The sequence below is a fragment of the Peromyscus eremicus genome, chromosome 7 (genome assembly GCF_949786415.1).
Source record: "Peromyscus eremicus chromosome 7, PerEre_H2_v1, whole genome shotgun sequence".
Classification (NCBI taxonomy): domain Eukaryota; kingdom Metazoa; phylum Chordata; class Mammalia; order Rodentia; family Cricetidae; genus Peromyscus; species Peromyscus eremicus.
The window spans coordinates 17,268,590-17,284,832 of record NC_081422.1 but is presented as its reverse complement, the minus strand read 5'-3'; the positions used below and the strand labels follow the sequence as shown (position 1 = coordinate 17,284,832).

The following is a 16,243-nucleotide window of genomic DNA, read 5'->3' as shown; positions in this document are numbered from 1 at the left end:
CTTGAGAGAGAAACAGATGAAGACAGAGATTCAGGGTCTTCCTAAAGAGTATAACAAGCGCCAGGTGGTGGTGGCGCACACCTTTGATCCCAGCACTCTGGAGGCAGAGCCAGGCGGATCTCTGTGAGTTTGAGGCCAGCCTGGGCTACAGAGCAAGATCCAGGACAGGCACCAAAACTACACAGAGAAATCCTGTCTCAAAAAACCAAAACAAAAAAGAATATAACAAACTTGGGCTACATGAGAACCTCTCTCAAAAAAACTATCTAAATTAATAAATAAAAGTAAAATGATAACTGGGCAGTGGTGGTGGCGCACGCCTTTAATCCCAGCACTTGGGAGGCAGAGCCAGGTGGATCTCTGTGAGTTCAAGGCCAGCCTGGGCTACAGAGTGAGTTCCAGGAAAGGCCCAAAGCTACATAGAGAAACCCTGTCTCGAAAAACCAAAAAAAAAAAAAAAAAAAAAGAAAGAAAGAAAGAAGGAAAAAAAGAAAGGGAAAGGAAGAATGAGGAGCTGGAGAGATGGCTCCGTGGTTAGGAGCACTGACTGCTCTTTCAGATTTCCAGCCCCTCACAACTGCCTGTGACTCCAGTTCCAGGGGATCCGACACCCTTGCACAGACATATAGGAAAGAAAGAAACAAACAAACAAAAAACCCCAGTGCATATAATATTAATTTAAAAAAAAAGAAAAAAGAAAAATGGCTGTGCACACCTTTAATCCCAGCACTCGGGAGGCAGAGGCAGGCGGATCTCTGTGAGTTCAAGAGTAAATTCCAAGATCGCAGGGCTGCACCAGGAAACCTTATCTCCAAAACAAAAACAAACAAACAAAAAAGGAGCCCTGAGTCTTGGACTGCATTCAGCAAGGTGGGCTGTACCTGGTGGTTCCCATTACTCCACTGGTTCTCTGGTTACTTCTCAGGCCCCAGCTGGCTATGAAAACCGAGTTAGCCTTGAACTTGCAGCTGTCCTACAAGGACTACCTTCCTAGAGCTGGGATTACAGCCGAGAGCCACCAGATTAAACTCAAGGCCTCAGGGCCACCTCCGACCTTTCCGACTCTGCCTTTCTTTCTCCATCCTGGATCACACTCAGGGCCGCCTGACGCATACCTAACCACTGGGCTCTCCTGCACTCCCTGTTACTTCCTACGAAGAAGCAGCAAGACATCCATCTACAGTGAAGCTTGGGACCGGGAAGAAGACAGACAGGCCACCTTCCCAAGAAGACACAAGATCTCAGATGAAAACAAAAAACAGTAACAAAATCTTTTTAAAAGAAGAGCCCTTCAGTATCCCCCATGCCCCAGCGTCCGTCCCCGGGCAACCAGGTCATGTGAGTGTGATTCCCACGGAGGCCAGTGCTTCAACGGCCCAGGCAGGACACAGGCTATGGTCACCATACATGGTGCGCATGAAGTTTCGCACAAAGTCAGGAAAGCGCTGCTCCAAGATGCTGCTCCGCAGGGTGCTCAGGAGCTGCAGCTGCGAGGGAGAGCACCAGCATCAGTCCCAGGAGTACCCACAAGGCACCAGGTGTGCCAAGAGTGCCCCCACATCATAAACCCAAGGCAAAGGGAGACAGGTCATGTTTGAGGGGCCGGTCCATGCCACACCCTCTAGATGAGGCACCCCCAAAAGGTCCTTAGGGCCCAGACTCATTACACCCACAAAGAGGGAACCCCACTTGAGCCACAGATCTACACCACACCCTAAAATAAAAAGGAGCCATGCTATGCCCCTTCCCCCGCCAGCCTCAACCAACTTTGTCCTCAGAGCCAAGACCCTCCCTCCCTGCCCCAGGGCCCTGCCCAGGCCACCTGGTAGGCAATGTTGTGCACAGTTAGGTGGTGCAGGGCTGCGGTGTTGTCACTGTGCAGCAGGGCGTGCAGGAAGGCGCGGCTGTGCCTGCAGGTCACAAAGTCACATAGTTAGCGGCCACACAAGCCTGAGCCCCCTTCCCCTCTCCAATCCCCACCTTCTAAGACCTACTTCCGGCAGGTGGGACAGGGACACTCGGAGTTTATGGGACTGAAGTCCTTGGCGTACTGCTGCTTCTTCAACTGCAGGTTCCCAGTGGGCACAAGAGCGGAGCCAAACCGCTGAGGACAAGGAAGGTCAAGATCATGAGGGGCATGGGCTCCCAGCCCCTCCCGTCCCCTGCCCGGGCCTCACCGCTGTCCGTGTGGGGTACACACAGTCGAACATGTCACATCCAAGGGCCACGCAGACTACCAAATCAGTGGCATAGCTGGGGTGCAGCCGTGAGGGTGAGGAACAGAGAGTCAGCCTCAAGAGGTTTCCCAGGCTTCCCTCCACCCCCAAGTGAATCTCAGCCAAGTGTTCTCTTTTATCTATTTTTGTCCTAAGACTGTATTTTACATTGCCCCGGCTGGCCTTTACTCTCTACATGGTTGAGGATGTCCAGAACACTGTTTACATCAGGCAGTAGTCTATGTGACCGCTTCATTAGCTCCCCAGTAATGCTATTCCCTTCTTCCCAAAAGGGAATGGGAACCCCAGGATCTGCCCCCCACAGCAGGGCTCAGGGTTCTGCCTCCTCCGCCCCAACATACCCAACCCCCATCAGGTATCTCGGCTTGTCCTTGGGCAGCATGGAGGTGCTTAATGCCACCATCTTCCAGAACTGTGCCTTGCTCTCTCCCCCACTCAGACCTCCAATGGCGAAGCCCGGCACATCCCTCTTGGTCATCTCTGAAAGAACAGGTGGCCCCAGCTTAGGAGGATTTAGGATTTTGTGACTTTACAAAAAGTTAGTAGTATATTCTAATCACAAGGCTAGATTTCTTTCAGTACAGTATTCCACTAACTTACCATAAAACCAAGCCTTGAGCCAGGCATTTGGATCCACCCTGGAATCCCAGGCACTCAGGAGACTGAGGCTGGAGGATCAAGAATTTGTCACCAGCCTGGGCTACAGAGCGAGTCCCGGAACAGCATGGTTACATAAGAAGGAAGGAGCGGGTGGGAGATGATGGGCCAGAGGTTAAGAGCACTGGCTGCTCTCTCAGGGTACCAGGTTCAGATCTCAGCACCCACAGGGCTCACAGCCATCTGTAATTCCAGTTCCAGGAGACCCAACACCTTCTGGTCTTCTTGGGCTCTGCATACATATGATATACATACATGCAGGAAAATATTCATACACAGCAAATAAAAATGGTTTTTGCCAGGCATGGTGGCACATGCCTTTAATCATAGTGTACCTAGGGCTGCTATGTGAGAGACCATGTCTCAAAAATTAAATAATTAGGGGGCTGGAGAGATGGCTCAGAGATTAAGAGCACTGGCTGCTCTTCCAGAGGTCCTGACTTCAATTCCCAGCAATCACAGGGCAGCACACAACCATCTATAACGAGATTTGGTGCCCTCTTCTGGTGGGCAGGCACACATGCAGGCAGAACACTATACATAGTAAGTAAATAAATCTTTAAAAAAATTAAATAATTCATTTCAAAAACTATAAGAAACAAAGACTAGAGAGAGGAAGAAAGAAAGGGTGTGTGTGTGGTAACAGTTTCGGCTTTGCAGCCTCAGGAAGGACTAGGATGTTCAGTAGTTTGATGTAGTAAACCCATTTTAGGCAGGGGTGCAGCTAAGTGGTGGAGGGTTCTCCTATGGGGCAAGACTCTTCGTCTTACCACCAGCAAACGTCCCAAGGCAAATCCAGTTTCTGACAATAGTCTTTTCAACTCCGATGGGTGTTACCATCTGAAAGGCCTACCACACGTAGTCCCTAGGAAGGACCCTGCCCTGACAGACAGACACAAGGGAGGGAGGGGCAGAAGCAAAGGGTACTGCTGGGGACCTAAGCTGCCACTGCTGAATGCCCACTGACTGAACGCAAGGCTCATTTTTATTATATTATTTATGTATTCACGGGACATGAAGGCATCGCACAGCGGTCAGAGCACAACTTGCCGAGTCTGTGGGTTCCAGGGACCAAACTGAGCTCGTGAGGGTTGGCAGCAAGCTTCTTTTTATCCATTCAGCCAGCTCACAACCCAATGCTCTCAACATTGATCATCAGAAGAGGCCCATAGCTGAAAGCCAAGTGTATCCCCGAATTTACCATTTTCTAGAAACAAGATTCCAAAGCCAAAATACTAATGCACCCCTGGGACCCTAGCACTCAGGAGACGAGGCAGGAGAACCGGGCATTCAAGGCCGCCCTGAACCCTATGAGAAACTGAGGAGGGGCTGTGACTCAGCTGGTAGTGGCCTTGATTAGTATGCATGAAGCCCTGGGTTCCAGCTCAGCAAGGCATCATCTGAGCTTGGTGATGCATGCCAGAGATCTCAGCACTCTGAAGTGGAGGCAGGGGGATAAGTACAAGATCATCCTCTGCTACACAGTGAGTTCCAGGCCAGCCTGGCTACATGAAAGCCTGTCATAAGTCAGCCTAATATTTCAACAAAATATGTGAAAAGGGCCAGCAAGATGGCCCCTTGGGCAAAGGCACCCCATGGGCAAAGGCACCCCGTGGGCAAAGGCCTGGTGACCAGAGTTCCACTCCAGAATCCACACGGCAGAGAGGACTGACTCCCCAAAGTTGTCCTCTGACCTCCATACTCCTACGGTCACACACACACACACACACACACACACACATACACACACACACACACACACACACACACACACACACACACACACACGGCGGAGGTCGGGGGGGAGATGGGGACATGGGGGAGCTAAACAATTAGAAAGAAAGATCAACCTGGGACCAGTATTGCCTTCATTACTTCCATTTTCTAGACCTGCCCTACTGCACACTGCCTCAGGGCCTTTGGCTCGTGCATCTTGCACTTGTGGCATCCTTTGCCAGTTAACAGCTATGGCCAAAGCATCATCCTGTGCCTGGACCAGCCCCACCTCCACCAGTACCTGACTCTACCTTTCAGGCAAGTGGTCCGAAGATCGGCATTCAGTCCACCCTGGATGATGGCAAACAGGTTCTGCTTGTCCCGATGCTTATGGGCTGCGATGCATCTGTCTAGCCAGCGGACCGACCTGCAAGAGGGTCCTAGGTCCCAGAACCTCTCATGGCTAGGGAGACAGCAGGGAACCACAGGGCCCGAGGCTTCCTCCCACGCACACACACCGCCCACATGCAGACCTGTGCATGGCCTCCTCCACTCGAGGGCCTGTCACCGTGCTGCTCACCACGTCGTCCAGCTGCATGATGATGTCAGAGCCTGAGCGGGAGAGGGCACTCTGGTGAGGGACAAGACACAGAGACCCGCGCAGGTACCACCACCTCCTTGCCATCATCCTAATATGGCTGCACAGAAGCTAGGGAACTTTTTTCTTTTTTTCTTTCCTTCCTTCCTTCCTTTTTTTTTTTTTTTTTTTTTTTTTGTTGTTGTTGTTTTTGTTTTTTGGGGACAGGGTTTCTCCGTGTAGTTTTGGTGCCTGTCCTGGAACTTACTCTGTAGACCAGGCTGGCCTCGAACTCACAGAGATCCACCTGGCTCTGCCTCCTGAATGCTGGGATCAAAGGCACGCGCCACCATCGCCTGGCTTGTTTTCTTTCTTACATATACCCTCATGGGCCTGTGAAATGGCTCCACAGGTAAACGTGCTTTCCTCCAGGCCTGACTACCCAAGTTCAACCCCCAGGACCCCCATGGTGGAAGGAGGAGACTGATTCCTGCAAATGATCACCATGGATCCCAGGCTGTTCTCCAGCTCCCAATCCCCCTGCCTCTACACCCACTGTGCCCAGCTTTAAAGGGAACTGTTGAAATTATACTCTGGAATATGGGGCTATAGCTCAGCCAGTATAGTCCAGCATACACAAGGCTACAGGTTCCATCCCCAGCACTGCATAAAGTGGGTGTGGTGGTTGAGGCCTGTGGCCCCAGCCTTCAGAAGGCGGAGGCAGAAGAATCGGGCGTTTGAAGTTGGGGGCCAGAGTGCTGGCTGCTCTTCCAGAGAACCTGGGTTAGTTCCCAGAAGCCACCTGGCAGCTCACAGCAAGTTTAAAGGAATCTTATGCCCTCTTCTAGCCTTGGAGGCCACATAGTACACAGACATACATGCAGGCCGAACACCTATATACGAAAAATAAATAAATAAAATAGGTAGACATGGTTGGCACAAAAGAAGCAGGAGGATCTCTGTGAGTTCCAGTCCAACCTCGCCTACATAACAAGATCCAGGGCAGTCAATGATATATAGTGAGACCCTGTCTCAAATCCAACAAAAACAAATAAAAAAAAAATCTTTAAAAATATATTTCGAGGAAAAACAGAATTTAAGGTTATTGTTGGCTACATAGAGTTTGATGCCAGCCTGAACCTTGAGACCCTGTCTGAGACAAGATGGAGGCAAGGACTAGCATCAAGACTCACCTATCTCCCGCACTTGCTCTGTGGCGCAAGAGCACACAACAAGATACAAATAAACCGCGGCCTCCCTTCGCTTAATGCTCCTTGCTGACAATTCTGACACCCAAAGACTTACCAAATAAAAGGTTTGGAGGCCTGAGGCCATGACTCAGAGGCACAGTCTTGGCTTGGCATGTGTGAGGACCTGGGTTACACCCCCAGCTTAGATAGATAGAGAGACAGATTTAGATGGATAGACAAAACAGATATAAGGACTGAAGGACAACTAGACAGACAGACGATCCCAGCCTAAAGTCATCTGAGAGAAAAGCTAGCATTAAGGAATTTCTTAGATAGAACAGACTGGCTTGTGGCCTTATCTGAGACTGTCTGGATGAATGGCTGATGTGGGAGGACCTGCTCTCCAGAAGCAGTGCTCCCAGCTCTGAGCTGAGGAGGCGGCTTTGTGTTTGAGATCATGCCGTGCTCTTCCTGAGGACCCGACTCGCAGCACCCGGGCAGGCCAGTGCTGTCCGTAACTGTAGGTCTAGAGAATATACCACCTCAGGCGCCGCACTCACATGTGCACACAAACACATAAGTTAATATAATAAAAATAAGCCGGGCGTGGGTGGTGGCAGCGCACACCTTCAATCCCAGCACTCAGGAGGCAGAGGCAGAAGGATCTCTGTGAGTTCGAGGCCAGCCGGGTCTACAAAGCGAGTTCCAGGACAGCCAGTACTGCTACACAGAGAAACCCTGTCTCAGAAAAACTAATAATAATAATAAATTTTTTTTTCCAGAGCTTGCTACTACTGAGCTAAATCCCCAACCCCAATAATAAATCTTAAAGCAAAACAGCTAACTAAGCATGAGCCCGCGAGCAAGCCAGTGAGCACCGTTCAGCCATGGCTTCTGTCCAGGATCCTGCCTTGACTGCCCTCAATGATCAAATGTGACCCGGAAGCATATGCCCAATCAAAATGAATCCTTTCCTCCTCAACTTGCTCTGGTCAGACTCTTTTATCACAGCTACAGAAAGAAACTAAAACACAGACAGATGGATGACTTTTATCAGAACCAGATCTAGAGGGTAGAAGTCAAGTCCAGGCTGAGCAACAAAGCTACACTCTTTCTCCAAAAACAAAAACCAAAAAGGCAGAGCCAGACGTGGTTGAACATGCCTGTAATCCCAGCAGGAAGAGAGGATCCTGAGCTCCAGCGTGGCCAGCACAGCATAGGGAGATCCTGTGTCTAAAATCAAGAACTAGGGCATTGGTGCAGTGGTAGAGCCCCTGCCTACAATCCCCCAGTGACGGACTAAAACCTGTGAGATGAAATAAACCCTCTCCTCCCTAAGTTGCTTTTGGTCATGATGTTGGCACAAGGCTCCAACATCACTCAAAAGCTATACAGTATAAATTGTCCTAGACTGTAGATGCAGCTCAGTGAGTAGAGAGCTTATGTAGTGTGCCAAGAGCCCTGGGTCTGATCCCCAGCTCAGTATAAAACCGGGCATGGTGGCATTTGGCTGTAATCCCACCACTCTGGATGTGGAGGGAGGAGGATCAAGAGTTCAAAGTCAACCTCAATTAATAAGGCAGTGAGTTCTAAGCCAGCCTAGACTGTGTAGGACTCTGTCTCAAAAATAAGACAAAATAAAAATATAAACTATATAGATGAAAAAAGGGGAAAAAAGGAAAAGAAAAAAGAGGCCTAGAATAATTCCTATCTCATGTTGTTGCCTCTATTATTTCATTAAATTCAATTTGTTACTAAGAACAGTAAGAGCTCAACAGCTCGGTGTGGCGCGCATGCCTTTAATCCCAACACTCCAAAGGCAGAAGCAGGCGGATCTCTGTATTTGAGGTCAGCCTGGTCTACTCGTCAACAAACGAGTTCCAGTCCAGTCAGTGCTACATAGTAAGACTGTCCAAAATAAAAACAATAAGTAAATAAAGCAATAACAATATACGTACATATGAAATAAAAAACAAATCAAAAAAGGCAGCTACATATCTAGCACTGTGTTCACACTACTGATATCACGAGTCATGGATGGAAACAGGTTCTTACTGGGAAGCCCAAGCAGGCCCGGAACCGCACACTCTTCCCGCTAAGCAGCCACCCCATGCCTTTTTTATGTGTTTGTTTTGCTGTGTTGTGTTTGCTGTGCTGGGACTCTAGCCCAGCACAGGACCTGTTCTTTATCCTCATTCGTAGATGTCCCAAACCTCACGCAGCCGGCGTCTCCGACTCAGGCAAGGTGAAGGGGCTACGCGCCAGCCTTCTCTTACCCAGAGCGTTCTGGATCTCCACAGACCTCTCTGGGCTCAAAAGTGTCTCTTGGCCGTCGTAGGGCGAGCGGAAGCGGACGCCCTCCTCGGTCACCTCGGACAGGGAGAACAGAGACACCATCTGGAAGCCGCCGCTATCCTGGGGGGACCCGGCCGCGAAGCTGTCAGGGGATGGAGCCGGGGGGCCCTCTCACCCCAACCGGAGCCCTAGGGCGGCGACCCCAACTCACCGTCAGCAGATTGTGGGGCCAGTTCATGAAGCCGTGAAGCCCCTGGGCCTTCTGGATCAGCTCCGGGCCCTGGGATGCCGGAAGAAGGTGCCGAGTGAGGCGACCGCCCGCAGCTCCCTCGCCAGGCCCGGGGAGCCCGCGCGCGGAGCCCGCGCAGACGGACCGCACCGGAGGCGTCCCGGCCTGGCTGCCCGCTCGCCGCCCCCCGCAGGATCGAATCCACCCACCGGCCTCAGCCCCAGGTGGTAGGTGTTGCCCAAGCAGATGCGGCAGCCCAGGCTGTCCAGCTGCTCCGCGGTGATGCCCTTCATGGTGGCCTGTGTTCCCACAGGCATGAACACCGGGGTGGCCACGGTTCCATGAGGCAGCCGCAGCTCGCCCGCCCGGGCTCTGGAGCGACTGCACTCAGCCGCCAGCCGCATGATGCGTGGAGCGGACTCGAGCGAAGCCGGGCTGCCTGCCGCCGCCGCCATTTTCGGTCCCGGAACCACGTGGGCTGAGACCACGGAGGGCAGCGCCATGGTGTCTCGAATCACGTGACCTGGGAGCTACCGGGAACTATGGCAACCGACGCCTACCTCCGCCTCACCCTGGGGCGCGCTACTTCCAGATCCCAGGGCTGTCACTTTCGCTAGGTAATGGCTAGATAACGGCTCGGCGAGTGAAGACCTGAGTTCAATCTCTGGGACCCACAAGAATGAGAACTGATTCCTGCAAATTCGTGTGGGCGGACACACAACGTATGTAATTTAAAAACGCGCCAAGACATGTTTTTCTCCTACTGTATAAAATATAACAGCTCGATACGATGATTCAACTGGAATCCCAAGATTTGTGAGGCTGAGCGAAAAGGATTGTGTGGAGTCAGAGAACAGAACCAACACAGCTTTGATGCTAGCACTGGGAAGGCAGAGGCAAGTGGAGCACTGTGAGTTCAAGGCTAGCCTGGTCTATATAGCAAGCTCCAGAACTTTTTTCCAAGGGAAAAAAGACACACCTGCAATCCTAGCACTTGGGAGGTAAAGGCAAGAGAGTTAGAGTTAGGAGTTCAAAACTATCCTCAGCTATATAGTGATTTCAAGACCAGCCTCAAAAAGCAAAATAGGGGCTGCAGAGATGGCTCAGCAGTTAAGAGCACGTGTTGCTCTTGCAGAGGATGTAGGTTCAATTCCCAGCACACACAACCACCTGTAACTCCAGGTCCAGGGGATCTGATGTCCTCCTCTGGTGGTGCACAAACGTGTAAGTCAAATACTTATGCACACACACACAACTTTACAATTTTTTTTTTTTTTTTTTTTTGGTTTTTTTCGAGACAGGGTTTCTCTGTGTAGCTTTGCGCCTTTCCTGGAACTCGCTTTGGAGACCAGGCTAGCCTCGAACTCACAGAGATCCGCCTGGCTCTGCCTCCCGAGTGCTGGGATTAAAGGCGTGCGCCACCACCGCCCGGCCAACTTTACAATTTTAAGTAAAATAAAAGATAAAAGCTGACATGCATAAGGCTCCTTTCTGGCTGGCGTGCATAAGTCTCTGCGTTTTTCTCCAGCACACTCACATACACACAGATAGAAACAGCATGAGAATGGATGTATCATACATGTAGTCCCTAACTAGCCTCTGTCATACTGTGTTCATTCATTCATTCTTTTCTTTTTTTCTTTTTTTTTTTTTTTTTTGCTTGTTTGTTGTTTTATTTTTCAAGACAGGGTTTCTGTGTGCAGCCATGGCTGTCCCAGAACTTACTTGATAGACCAGGCTGGCCTCAAACTCACAGAGATATGCCTGCTTCTGCCTCCTGAGTGCTGGAATTAGAGGCATGGTTCATTCATCATTCATTCATTCATTCATTCATTCATCCACCCATCCATTCATTCATTCATTCATTCATTCATTCATTCATTCAAAGAGCTTAGAGAAGGACCCAGCGTTCAGTCAAGAGCTCAATACACAGTCATTAGCTATTTTTTCAAAGGAATCCTAGCATTTCAAAAAGACCAGAAACTCGTCCCCCACCATTATTTTATTCACTCTGTGTGAGATGTCTGAGTGTGTGTGTGCTCACGTGGGTGTGCATGCTCATGTTTCTCCCCACCAGCCCTCTCTGTGAACAGGAATAAAGCCAGGTGAGTTAACGTCAACATAAAGCAGATGTCGCCTCTGCCAGCAGAGGGCGCCATCGTCCCACGTTCCCAGTAGGCTGCTATGGGGAACCTGCTCTCCTGCGCAGGTGTAGGTGGTGTAGGATCTTAGCGCCTCTACCCCGTGATAAGGGCTAAAGGACTCCAGCTTCTGGAAGTTGTGGGAATGGGTTTAGTCAGGCCGCCTCAGAACACCAAAGCTGAAGTGTGCCTGTGTTTGTGTAAGAGCAGAGGCCAAAGGATGTCGAATGTCCTGCTGTTACTCTCCACTTTAACCCTTCGAGACAGTCCCTCCCTGAACATAAAGCTAGTCTGTCCGGTAGCAAGCCCCATTGATCCTCATGGTCACCACCCCACCTCCACACACACAGTGCTGGGTTACAGTCAGAGCCGTTCTTGAATTTTTACACTTATTTACGTGTGTGGGTGTACATGTGTGGTCATACACACACCCACACACTTGCCAGGACAACTTCCAGGAATCTGTTCTTTCATCATATGGGTCTCAGGAAGTCAAATTCAGGTTGTCAACTTAATGTACTGATCCATTTCCCTAGTCCTCACACGAACTATTTAAGAAAAAAAAATATGTTGTTTTCCAAACAGGATCTGTCTGCGCAGCCTTGGCTCTCCTGGAACTCCTGGACATCTGTGTACTGAATGCATGCTGTGCCTATGGTGGGGGAACAGGTGTGACTCCTGGAACTGGGGTTACACTTGTGAGCTACCATGTGGATGATGGGACTAGAACCTTCAGGGCCATCTCTCCAGTCCTGTATTGGTTATTTTTGAGACAAGACATACTTCACGCTGACCTCAAATTCACTGTGTAGCCGAGGCTGATCCTCCTGCTTTCACTTTTTTCTTCTTTTTTGTCAAGACAGGGTTTCTCTGTGTTGCCCTCCCTGGCTGTCCTGGAACTCACTCCATAGACCAGGCTGGCCTCGAACTCAAGAGATCCACCAAATAAAGGCATGCACCACCACCAAGCAGCTTGCCTCCGTTTTTTTAAGTGTTAGGATAACCACCATACTTGGCAGTTTTTGTTTTGGTTCATCTTGAGACAGGGTTGCAATGTGTAGTCCAGGCTGACCTCTCACGTCAGTTTCCCTGCCTGCCCAGCCTCCAAGTGTTGGAATTATAGGTGTAAGCTGCTACAGCCAGCATCCACGTTCCAACTTTTTTGACAGGGTCTCACCATGTAGCCCTCCCTGGCTGTACTTGAACTCAAAAGCTCACCTGCCTCTGCCTCCTGAGTGCTGGGATTAAAGGTGTGCGACATCACCACCTGGCTCCCTTTTTTTTCTTAGTGTGTGGCCAAATGCCTAGTAGCAATTTAAAGTCACTATGCCCAGCTTTGATGGTTTTGTAGCGCACGCTGGCTTCAAGATTCTTGGGCTCAAGTAAGCTTATTCCTTCGCCTCCCGCGGTCCAGAATCACAGAAACTGGAAGTGGGCCTGGTGGAAGGCCCAGCTTGAGTTAAGACTTGGATTTGGTGCAGAGACTGGAGAGTGCTCTCCAAGCAGCAGGGAGAAAGAAAAGTACCAGGCACTTGTGCAGCGAAGTCAAGAGTGGCTGGAACCGAGGGATAGGGTAGAGGGCAGATGGCACAGCTGTGCGACCCTGGGCAGGAAGACACAGGCTTTGTCATGGGGTAAGTGGGCAAGGAAGGAGCAGCGACTTAATGCCATCAGTGGGAGGGCTGGGATGCCCGGAGCCCTCCCTGTACATGACATCATGAGGAGCTCAGCTTCAGCACAAGGGACAGCGCCAGCCCTGTTGCCTGGAGATTGGAGAAGCTGCGGCACAAGGGGCGGGGCCGCGAAGCCCGGGGCGGGGACTCCGTGAGAAAGCTGGCGGAGTTCCCAGCGTGGGAAAGTCCAGGATTACCTAGGAAATCCTGAGCAGGGAGGAGCGGTGGTGAATTGGGTTAGAAGAGGTTAGAAACTGCCTGGGAGGATCTCCACGCACTTGCATTCTGTCTAGCCATAGGTGACTGGTGTTCTGTCCTCACTTACCCGGGGTTCCTGTGGATTCCACGGAGTCCCCCCACACACTCAGATTAGGAGGCTGGCATGAGAAGGCAGAGGGGTCCAAAACAGGCAGGGACTAGATAGAATTCTGGGTTCAGGGAAAAGCTAAGAACTTTCAGAAATGTAGAATTAAGTTCCAGGACCAACAGTGAAATGGTGCTTAGGATCATGGATTCTGGTGGGTGCCATAAGTGTTCCTGGACCCCGTAAGCCTGTTTAGCCAGCCAGGGTGGAGGTGCCCATGACAATCCACAATGCCTAGGTGCCACAGCAGATGAGCCAGGGTGCCATTTCTTAGGTGGTGGTGAAACCTGGGTCAAGGAATCATAATCACTATAGCTCAGACAACCCTGCCTCACAGGAGATGTGAGTACTGGCCCCTTTTTCAAAATGCCCACCTTGGAGTTCCTCAAAGACAAAAAGTTTTTAAACCACCTCAGGTCTCCCTCAAATCCAAAAGGGCTTTCAATTTCAGAACATTCCAGAACTTCAGCACCTCCTGGCCTGCAATCCTCTTTCTTGTCTTCCAATGCCACTGACCTTGCTCCACAACTCACCCAAGTCTTCCCAGCTCAGATCCCTCAGTGATCCATTGCATGGCCCTTAGGACAAGGGTTACAAGATGCCCTTGGCCTGGCATCTGATGACCCCTGCCCCCTCCCAGTCACACTGCTCACCTTTCCCTTTCGCATACCCATGTCCAAACCCAATTTTTACTCTGCCTGTTCTGTCTTTCTGTACACTGAGAACATGTGTTGCTCTGATTGGGTGATAAAGCTGCACTGGCCTATGGCAGGGCAGGATAAGTTTAGGCAGTACATTCGAACAGAAGGATAGTCAGGGAAGTCATCAGCTGCCCAAAGAGCAAAAAGATGCCCACCAACCAGTGACGCCACAGCCACATGGCAACATATAGATTAATAGAAATGGGTTATTATAGGAGCTAGCTAGCAAGAAACCTGACCCATAGGTCATGCAGTTTGTAAGTAATATAAGCCTCTGTGCGTTTAATTGTGACCAAGTGGCTGCAGGACGTGGAGAGGTTCGTCTTGACCGCTGGGCCGGGCCGGGCCGGAGAAACTTCCGGGAACATTCTGAACTGTTCCTCTGCCTAGCATACTCTTCCCTCACCCCTGCACCTAAGCCCTCTTCTGGCTCCAACTCCCCTAGCCTGTCTTGCTATCAAGCTGGGGGAGCCCACTGGGTCCCAGCAGCACAGGACTATAACCAGCAGTGTAGCATAGACGCCGCACATAAGCGCCTCCTAGTAAACCACGTGGTAGGCCAACAGCCCGTGAGCCAAGGGTGAGGGCACATGTCCAAATCCCAGGACTCAGGAGGTGGAGGCAGGTCCACCACAAGTTCCGAGGCCAGTCAGGGAAGTGAGACCCTGTTTCCAAAATTCCAACAACACACATGAAGTCTCTTGTGACTTGTCTCCAGGTCTCAGCAGGTCATGTGCACTATTAGACTTGGCCTCACATCCTAACTAGATGTTTAGCTTCAGAGGCCAGAAGCCTAAGTGACCCTTGGGACAAAAGCCATCAAGTGGATAGTACACTGGCAGAGGAGACTGGCCGCAGCCCAGGAGCACCGCTCAAGCATGTGGAAGCCCTGGGTCTGCATCCTTGTTAGGAATCCAAAGGTGGCCTTTAGTGCCCTCCTCTGACAAGTGTTAATACTCGGGAGCAGTGTGCACCTGAAGCCCAGGCCCCAACTCTATGCTTACACAAAAAGTACATTGCCGCTGCTTGGCGGCGGGGGGTGGGGGGGTGGGGGGGGCTTGGGGGGGTGGGGGGTTGGTGCACGCCTTTAATCCCAGTTCTCAGGAGGCAGAGCCAGGCGAATCTCTGTGAGTTCGAGGCCAGCCTGGGCTACAGAGGAAGATCCAGGACAGGCACCAAAACTACACAGAGAAATCCTGTCTCGAAACCCCTGCCCCCCCCCCCAAAGTGCATTGCCATCATCAGAGACAAACCATGATCTCTGCCCTCTCCTGCTCAGACTCCTAGAGATCTATTTACAGATGACATGAGATACCACTCAAAGCAACCTGGAGAATAGCACCCCAGGAGAGTGTCCATCATAAACCAGCTCCTGCCTACTCACTACCAGGTGAGGAAGAGGCAGCAGCCCCCCGGGATGGCTTTCTAGGGCTGGAGGGCAACTGTGAGGAAGGCCTCCCAGCTGTGCAGATGACGGGCCAGCACCAACTTCTCTTATGTTCAGGGGACAAGCTACACTTTCCTGAAGCCAGCTTCCTACATTGATGAGCTTGGATGCACCAGGGCTGGGTGTGTGGAATCCCTTGTTGCTGGCTGAGTGTCCACTGAGAAACTTCAGTGTGGCTGGAGGGTCCCATCACCCAGAGCCGCTCGAGGGGAGAGCCAGTTGAGTGAGGATGCAGTTGCTGTTCTGGTCTTCGGAGGAGTTCAAAAGGTACTGGGCTTCAGGACTCCTCCCTCAGCCTATTACCTAAACCTGAGAAGGCACCCATGTCCCTTTCTTGCAGCAGAAAGATCCATCTCCCTGGCTGACTTCCTGCATTGAGGTAGGAGCCTGGAGTAGCACACAGATCTTCTGAGTAAGTCGTCGTGTGTGTGTGTGTGTGGGGGGGGGGGGGGGGGGCGGCCAAGGCACAGGCCGAGGGACACCCATGCTGGGGCCGGCAGCAGTGGAGATGCTCCTCCCAACGGGGAATCCTAGTATGGACGCCCTCTAGGCCCTCTGCGGGCAGGGTCAGAGTGAGAAGGCCTTCCTTCCCTGATAGAGGTGCATGCAGCATTTCCCAATGCCCTCCCCCTACAGTGCAGGACTTCACCTGGGGGCAGAGGCCTCTGACAGTGACAACCACTGCCCTTAGCAAGTCTCAGCCCTGGCTCTCCCATTTCCATAGCACCTCTAGGCAGGACTGTACCTAGGGAACCTTACCCAGCCCCACCCTGTGGTTTCCCAACTGAGTTACAGTCTTACAGGGACAGTCTGCTCGGCCATGGTGTGAGATGACATTTTAAACTTCATCAAAAAGCTGGGTATGGTGGCTCACACCTGTTACCCCAGCACTTGGGAAGCTGAGGCAGGAGGGTTGCTGCAAGTCTGAGGTCAGCCAGGGCCACATAAGGTGAACAATGACCTGGAGCAGAAACACCATCCAGAAAGAGGAAACATCGCAAGGCCTGCGACAAGCG

The 16,243-nt window shown here is 51.3% G+C and overlaps 1 protein-coding gene across 1 annotated transcript; it reads right to left on the bottom strand.

Annotated features, from left to right (window-relative positions):
• Nucleotides 1-702: 702 nt before the first annotated feature.
• On the bottom strand, nt 703-9,425 carry Qtrt1 (queuine tRNA-ribosyltransferase catalytic subunit 1). The gene is made up of 10 exons (XM_059267444.1): nt 9,111-9,425; nt 8,884-8,952; nt 8,654-8,792; nt 5,144-5,222; nt 4,922-5,037; nt 2,579-2,717; nt 2,178-2,253; nt 1,995-2,104; nt 1,823-1,910; nt 703-1,487 (listed from the first exon to the last, which is right to left on the bottom strand). Exons 1-10 carry the CDS (start codon nt 9,402-9,404, stop codon nt 1,335-1,337), a joined length of 1,263 nt encoding a protein of 420 aa, XP_059123427.1. The 5' UTR covers nt 9,405-9,425; the 3' UTR covers nt 703-1,334.
• Between the last annotated feature and the right edge of the window lie 6,818 nt (nt 9,426-16,243).

What these genes read in the sequence shown, in the direction of transcription:
- Qtrt1 (XM_059267444.1), bottom strand. Translation starts at nt 9,404, where the DNA reads ATGGCGCTGCCCTCCGTGGTCTCAGCCCACGTGGTTCCGGGACCGAAA. An exon ending in TGTACCCCACACGGACAGCG is followed by an intron (nt 2,105 to 2,177) that starts GTGAGGCCCGGG and finishes CCTTGTCCTCAG; the next exon opens with CGGTTTGGCTCCGCTCTTGT. An exon ending in TGCACAACATTGCCTACCAG is followed by an intron (nt 1,488 to 1,822) that starts GTGGCCTGGGCA and finishes TCTCCCTCGCAG; the next exon opens with CTGCAGCTCCTGAGCACCCT.